The sequence below is a fragment of the Trifolium pratense genome, linkage group LG1 (assembly GCF_020283565.1).
Source record: "Trifolium pratense cultivar HEN17-A07 linkage group LG1, ARS_RC_1.1, whole genome shotgun sequence".
Taxonomy (NCBI): Eukaryota; Viridiplantae; Streptophyta; class Magnoliopsida; order Fabales; family Fabaceae; genus Trifolium; species Trifolium pratense.
In genome coordinates this window covers 34,728,632-34,736,451 of record NC_060059.1, presented here as the reverse complement: position 1 = coordinate 34,736,451, position 7,820 = coordinate 34,728,632, and the positions used below count along the sequence as shown (strand labels likewise).

The following is a 7,820-nucleotide window of genomic DNA, read 5'->3' as shown; positions in this document are numbered from 1 at the left end:
TAATAATAATAATAATAATGATATTACTTGAAATGGCGTATGAAATAAATAAGTTAACAACGAAAATGTTATAAGTTAAAAAGATCGAGTACAAATTTATACAACACCTCATCTCACAAATTAATTTGTAAAAATGTCAATCTAAAAACCTAATTGTTGCAATAGAGTTTTGCGCATTTGCTTACAAACTCCCGTAGTCATTCCACATTGGGGATCAATCAATTCTCCATTGATGTCTATTTGGATTATGAAGTTGGAATTGAACGATAGGGCCAACCAACATATTGTGAGGCCTAAAGTGAATATTAAAATGAGGCCTATTATGTAAAAATAAAAAGTTTGCCTTTTATTAGTAAAGAATTTTTTTTTGAAATTCAATATCCAATTTAAAGATAGACTAATTCGGAGAACTAATTTCGTCGTCCACTAACAGAGACCTAATTGAAGCTGGAGTGAAGCCATGCATGTAAGAACGTATCCAATATAGAAACTGGCTTGAAAGAAATGCAAAATCCTACTCACAGAATTTTGAACCTGTGACCTTAGGCTAAGATTAGAGCACATGAAGTCAGTTGAAATGGACACGGGTTTATGCATCTCAGGACTTTTTTTTGTATTAATAACATACAAGTGTTGCATTATGGGGCCTAATGGGCTTTATAATTTTTTTAAAAAACTTGGATCCAAAGCCCTAGTTTCAATAGCTTTGGGCTTGGGCCGGCCCTGAACGATGCTCTCACTATTTTTTCTCTTTGCTCTTAATGGAGTCTATCTTTTTCTTTGGAGGGGACTCCTAGCGTGGTGACTTCTTTCTCTTAGATGATTTGCTCATGTGTGATTGCCTTCTAGGCGAGTCCTATTTCTTCTTTGTTTAATCCACGATAACTTTCGTCCTTAGTATACCTATTCAGCTTGCCTCTTTTGATAGATTCTTCAATTGCATCCTTAAGTTGTATGCAATCATAAGTTTTGTGGCCATGCCTTCTATGAAACCAGCAAACTTGGTCTTGTTTGGTCTTGTCCGTCCTCGGAGACTCTTTTATTCCGTTGGGGAATCGGACCCCGACCTTTGCGAGATATTTTTTTCAACGTCGATGTTTATTTGGATTAGAATGTATTTTGAAAGTTATTTTGATATTTTAGACAACTTGTACAGAGAACAAAAAGTTATCACGTTGTTCAATGAGGAATAATTAATTAGTTTTTGTTTAGTTCCTTGAACCGCGGCTTGTCTAGTCTCAAAAACAGTTTTAAAATCAAACACAATACAATAAAAATTATTATATGAGTCTAATTTTTTTAGCAGATCAAAGATACATATTCATAGTTACATTCAATGACATCTAGTTTACCAGAACTAACTTGGTTAATAATTCAGCAATTCACATTATATATATATATATATATATATACGGGGTGGAGACGATGGGGTCGGTCCATGGATTTTCTTTCCTTTTGTTTTCCCGCATTTCGCTCAAAGGGTTGAAGGGAGATAGTGCATCAAGCTGTTCGCAAGGGCCAGCTTGATCCTCTTCCCCAGGATCTCAGATGAGGAAACCCCAGGAGAGCCACCGACTCCAACTACCGTCCATGTACGATCCATACTAGATCTGACCAACTGCCCATCCTACCTCCTCTACGTTTTTGACAGCCCATCTTTGTCTTAGTAGAGTCTTTCAATGGCATGTTTCGGTCCTCTTTCTCTTGGCAATCTATTATTAACAACTTCGTCTCAATTGTTTTCACTGTAAAAGATTGATCTTCTATATTCATTACTTGTCTCAAATAAGAGAAAGAAATAAAACAAAAATATTCATAGATATTTACGATATGTTCCTTATGGTAACTGGGTTCATGAATTATGGTCAACAAACAGTCCGAGCTGCAAGGTACATTGGTCAAAGTTTCATGATTATCTTATCTCACGCAAATCGTTTACCTGTAACTATTCAATATCCGTATGAAAAATTAATCACATCAGAACGTTTCCGCGGTCGAATCCATTTTGAATTTGATAAATGTATTGCTTGTGAAGTATGTGTTCGTGTCTGTCCTATAGATTTACCCGGATCGTCTCAAGCTATTCATTATTCTTCTGTTTCTATATATTCTATTTATATTAGGATATTGTGTATATAGATAAAACAGAATTCTCGGTCTTTGTTCATAGTCTATGAAATAGCCATATGGCTATTTCATAGACGTAGTTAGGTAAAATTTCATCTTATTTTGTTAAAGTAATAAAGAACAGAAATTCCATTCTTGCTAAATCTCTTCATGTGATTCGATGAAGAATGAGAGCAAATCATGAGATATTTTCTAGAAAATAGATAGATATAGAATGAACAATATATATATATATATATATATATATATATATATATATATATATATATATATATATATATATATATGATTATGATCTGTATTTGCCATATTGGTTGAGCTCACATCCAGCTATAACCCAAAATCACACGGCTTGAGAGAGTTGGTATCATCAGGAGAGAGAGAGATATATATGTTTTTAGTTCATTGGAATATTAAGAAAACACATACATGCATGATCTGTGTCTGTGGGGACAACATAAAATATAAGCTAACCATTATTTATATCATCAAATATAATAGGCTTAATTAATAAAATGGTCTCTTAAAGATATTTTTGGTTTCAGATTGGTCCCTTAAAGAAAAAAAGGTCCAAATAGGTCCTTTAAAGAAAAAAAAGTCCGAATAGGTCCCTTAAAGACATCTCCGTTAATCAGTTTGGTCCCTAAAAAGAGGTCTAAATAGGACCAAACTGATTAACGGATATGTCTTTAAGGAACCTATTCGGACTTTTTTTTCTTTAAGGGATATATTTAGACCTTTTTTTCTTTAAGGGACCAATATGAAACCAAAAATATCTTTAAGGTACCATTTTATTAATTAAGCCAATATAATATTAACATAATATAAGCACACAACTTTGTTGTATATAGACCCCTATATAAAGGGAAAACTTCCCTTTAAACGTACAACAAAGTTTTGTACCCCAAAATAATTTGTCCTAAACAAACCACATATATTATAAATCCCTTTTTCCTCTTTCTCTATTTCTCACAAACTCAAAAACAGAGTTACTCTGTTTTTTTCTTTGCAAGAACAGAACAACCAAAGAAAAAACATGGGTGTTCTTGATAAACTATCAGATTATTTCTCTGTTTCCACAACAACTGGAAAGAGACGCAAACCAATGCAGGTTTTCATCACTTTTCAGTCTTATCTATCAATTTTTTGTGCATGCTTCTATATGTGTAGTGTAATTAACATCATTTTAGTATATTTTTTGTTCTAAGCATTATTTTAATTTAATAGTATAGTGCATTTATGTTTGTTCTTATTTTCTGTTGCAGACAGTTGAAATCAAGGTGAAAATGGACTGTGATGGTTGTGAAAGAAGAGTTAGGAATTCTGTTGCTCATATGAAAGGTTCATATTTTGTCTCTTTCTTATGTTGCGTTTGGCCCGACTTATTTTCAACCTATAAGTTACTTTTAGTTTAAAGTTAAAAAACATAACTTTAAAGATAAAGTTAAAGCCGTTTGAATTTCAAAAAAAAAATTAACATAAAAGTTACTTTTAAAACAATTATTTGACTGTGATGAAATATTTATAGAAAAACTATTATTTTATTTAAAATTTATTCTAAATTATTAAACACACAATAAGTGAGAATATTTTTTTGGTATATTAAGTGAATATTATTAAGAAGTATGTATGTCAACAGAAAAATAAATTTTGTAGACAAAATAAAATCTTTTTTTTTTTGTTTGTATTATTCATTTTATATTAAAACTTTAATGAAGTTGTATTTTATTTTAATATTTAAGAATCATAAAAAAAAAACCGAATTAGTCTATAACATTACTATCTTCTAAAAATACCAAGAAATTATATGAAAGACAAAAAAAAAATCACACTTCATGGTTGGTTTTTTTTTTTAACAGAAATGAAATAAACTATACTATTTTTATCTTTTAGTTTTTTTTCTTGATAATTTTTATCTTTTAGTGTTTTTTTGGTAGAAATTTTATCTTTTAGTTTTAGTAGACAAATCATAAACTATTAACTATACTTCATTTATTTGAATTTCCTCTCATTTGATTTTATGTTTTCTCTTACTTCAATATTTACATTCTTTTTTGGTAATCTTGTAATTAAGATATTTGGCTCTCAATACAACTTTGATATTTTGGATCAACTATGAGATTAATTTTTTAATTCAAAATTCTATCTTAATAAAATTCTTCAGGCCTACCAATTGCGATTGGCTCAAATGATTGAACTTTCAGCTTACATCGGTTGTAGCTTGAATTTGAACCCAAAATTTCGTAAAAAAATGGTGATACGTAAATTTTATTGTAAATATTCAATAAGGTTGGTGGTTTTTACTGACCTTGTATGAAGTGTGTCTTCTATAATCTAAATTATTATATATGAAGAATGAATCTTGATTCTTCCTCTTAATCTCGACATGTATTCTTATTGTCAAAAAAAAAAACATGTATTCTTAAATCAGTTAAATGGGCTAATTCCATTACATTTGGTGTTACATTCTTGAATTATCAAAATGACATAATTTGGTGAGGTAAGAGTTAATAGAGGTTCATGAAATTATTTGTGAGAGGTGGAAAGTGAACTACATTTATGTTTTTCATAAAGCAAAGTACACCTAATATAGCATGGAACGAATATATTCATTTTTTTATAGGACTAACTTGCCCAAAAAATATTATAGGCTACTGTAATTGTTGTACAAAAGTTAAGATGTGTCTCATGAGAAATTGAGTCGAGCAATAAATTTTTCAACTCTTTTTCATGTCTTACCAATCATTTAAGGACACAAAGAAACTTAATAAATGGAAGTATATGTAACATATATACCGGTCAGCCTAACTATAGCAGTGATGTTCTGAGTAATGTATCAATCATAGTGTTGTCAAATAAACCTCCAACGACCCAACGACGATTAGTTTAGATGACACGAGTCTCTTTTAGTTTAATCAAAGTTTTAGATTCAATCTCTAGCTTAAGCATGTAATAACGTTAAAACTCTTAGGAAGAATTTGTCGTCCATTTAAAACCTGCAGGACTCGAACGCTCTGCAGTTGCACACAGAAAATATCCGATCTACACCTATAAAAATTAACCTCTAACTTCAAAGCCCAATATAAGAATAGAGTTTTGTTAACATGTATTCTAATAACACACGTTAAGAAGCTCTTGTTGAAAGAACTTTCTTAACTTTTACGCATTATATTATTATTTTTTGTAGATCTAAGTAAAAGGTTCAAGGCCCCTTTATTTTTTTTTGAAAATTAAACTAATTTTCTTAGAAAATTTTGAAAAAAAATAAATTCTATGTATATTGAATTATTTTTCACTCAAAAGTAAATCCAAGTCTAAATCATTTTTGAACCATGCAGGTGTGAAGCAAGTGGAGATAAATAGAAAGCAAAGCAAGGTAACAGTTAGTGGTAATGTTGACAGAAACCGGGTGTTAAAGAAAATACAGAACACTGGAAAAAGAGCAGAATTTTGGCCTTATATTCCCTACAATTTGGTGGCTTATCCTTACATATCACAAGCATATGATAAAAAGGCACCAGCTGGTTATGTGAAAAACTCAATGCAAGCATTCTCTAGTCCAAATGCAATGGATGAGAAACTCACTAACATGTTTAGTGATGAAAACCCTAATGCATGTTCCATCATGTAATAATAATGCAATAATTATGGTAGTTAATGTAAAAGGGCTTAGTTACTAGTTACCCGTTGATAATCATATATGTTTGAATTAACGGTGAAATTAACAGAATCATAATGACTCACTGTGATTTAGATAAAAATTATACGCTTTCGAGTTTTAGAAAATCGCAGTGTCAGTATCATCATGATTTTATTGAACTCACCGGAAATTCAAGCATACATGATGTATATTATATTTATGTCTATCGTTATCGGCTTCTTGATGTTCACATGGATCATCAATTTTTGGGACTTCTTCAGTTACTAGACTTAATTAGAGGAAATTTTATATGCTTTTGTAAGGTGTGTTTAGATTTTAGAAGACTAGATCTAGAAATGATGTTTTGTTGAGGATATATATAATTATGTTTAATCACCACTATTATATTTAATGTCCATGTTGTATAATTTTATTGTTGTTTTTTACAAAGTATAATTTTACTGTTTTGTGAGTTTAATGAATTTAAAAAAGAGTTATTTAGTTATCTAATTTTTTCACTTCATAGATATTTGTTCAAGATTTTTAGGAAGTAATACAAATTATTTTTTTTATGAAGGAAGTAATATAAAAATTAAGTTTAACTACCATTGTAAAATAGAATTGAATAATCACATAAATTATTTCTTACTCTTTACCTATCATCAAACTCATTTTTTTTAATTTCAATGTTTTGAACTTCTTTTTTCAATGAATATGTTTGGAACTTCTTTATATAAATGCATTATATAAGTAGCATCATAAGTGTATTTGTGAGTTTAGCTCACTTGGAATAGATATCGCATTATATGTGGATGTTGAAATTCGAATTTTCTCCATATACATGAGCCAGAAATCGAATCTCTAATCACATGTTTAAGAGGACCAAGATCCTTACCGACAAGTGAGGTATCTATGAGCTACATTAATGGCTAATTACGGTTTAAAAAAAATCTAATCTCTTAATTTATAGTTTCGTCTTTAAATCCCTTAATTAATATTACAAGTTTGTCTCTTAACTTTATTTCTGTTTGTCAAATTCTTCCTATCAGTTAATTTTTGTAAAAAAAAAACATTAAGTTTTGAACATGTGTCAATTTGGGTTGTGATGTGGAAATCCTCTTGAATTCCTTTTCTTTTATCTTCTTCATCTTCTGAAAACTTAAAAAAAAAAAAAAAAATTGCAATTTGAACATCACTTTTTTACAAAATTCAAATCAGAGAAAACACAACATCTCCTTTCTTCAAAACCCCCAAATCAGATAAACACAATATAGTTATTCTATTCGGATGAGATGAAGAAGAAAAAAGAAATTCACACAAAGATGAATGAGATAAGCCAAATCAAGAACCCTAATTTTGGAGGAGAGGCAGGGAGAGAAGATATTGTTGTGAATTCGATCCGAAAACCACACCAATATAAAACTCAAGTGTGTGGAGCAAACGATTAAGCAACCAAATCTAAACTTATGGAATAAGCAATAAATCAAAAAAGGCTAAAACAATGAAAACAATAAAGAACACGAATAATTGTTTACCCAGTTCGGTCCAATAATGACCTAGTCTGGGGGAGAGAGCTCTTCGTTCCACTATGAATGATTCAACTTGATTACAAAGATTCAACCATAAAGAGTTGCAAGAATTTAGAGTTTTCCTAAATTCTACTATTTTCTCAAATCTCTCCCAGTGACCAAGAGATTCAATCAATAAGTGTTTCCCGGTGTTACAATGATTATCCCAACCCTAGATCGTATACCCCAAAAGATTCCCTTTTGACCCTAGATTGATGTTGGTGAAGAAACCTTGCAAAACCCACTTTCTCTCTCTTCCTGACGGCTGAACAAAACAACACACAGTATTTGTACTGTTTTTTGCGCACCATGCGCAAGAAAACGGCGCACCATGCGGAGAAGGCAGTGGCCAGGGTTGAACCTGCGCCTCATGCTCAAGAAAATGGCGCCTCATGCGCCAACTCCAGCAACAACATTTTCCTGCTTCAAACCATCATCCAATTCAAAGGCAAATTCAACAGATATTGACAGAGAGAATTTGCCAC

The 7,820-nt window shown here is 30.9% G+C and overlaps 1 protein-coding gene across 1 annotated transcript; it reads left to right on the top strand.

Annotated features, from left to right (window-relative positions):
* The first annotated feature begins 3,045 nt into the window (after window positions 1-3,045).
* Window positions 3,046-6,195, top strand: LOC123903007 (heavy metal-associated isoprenylated plant protein 22-like). Its single transcript, XM_045952855.1, has 3 exons — window positions 3,046-3,238; window positions 3,393-3,468; window positions 5,466-6,195. The coding sequence occupies exons 1-3, from the start codon at window positions 3,164-3,166 to the stop codon at window positions 5,756-5,758; spliced, it is 444 nt and encodes a 147-aa protein (XP_045808811.1). The 5' UTR covers window positions 3,046-3,163; the 3' UTR covers window positions 5,759-6,195.
* The last annotated feature ends 1,625 nt before the right edge of the window (window positions 6,196-7,820 follow it).

Bases quoted from the DNA above. Each gene is read 5' to 3' on its own strand.
- LOC123903007 (XM_045952855.1), top strand. From the start codon at position 3,164: ATGGGTGTTCTTGATAAACTATCAGATTATTTCTCTGTTTCCACAACA. The intron at 3,239-3,392 runs GTTTTCATCACT...TTTCTGTTGCAG, and splicing joins AGAGACGCAAACCAATGCAG to ACAGTTGAAATCAAGGTGAA. The intron at 3,469-5,465 runs GTTCATATTTTG...TGAACCATGCAG, and splicing joins TTCTGTTGCTCATATGAAAG to GTGTGAAGCAAGTGGAGATA.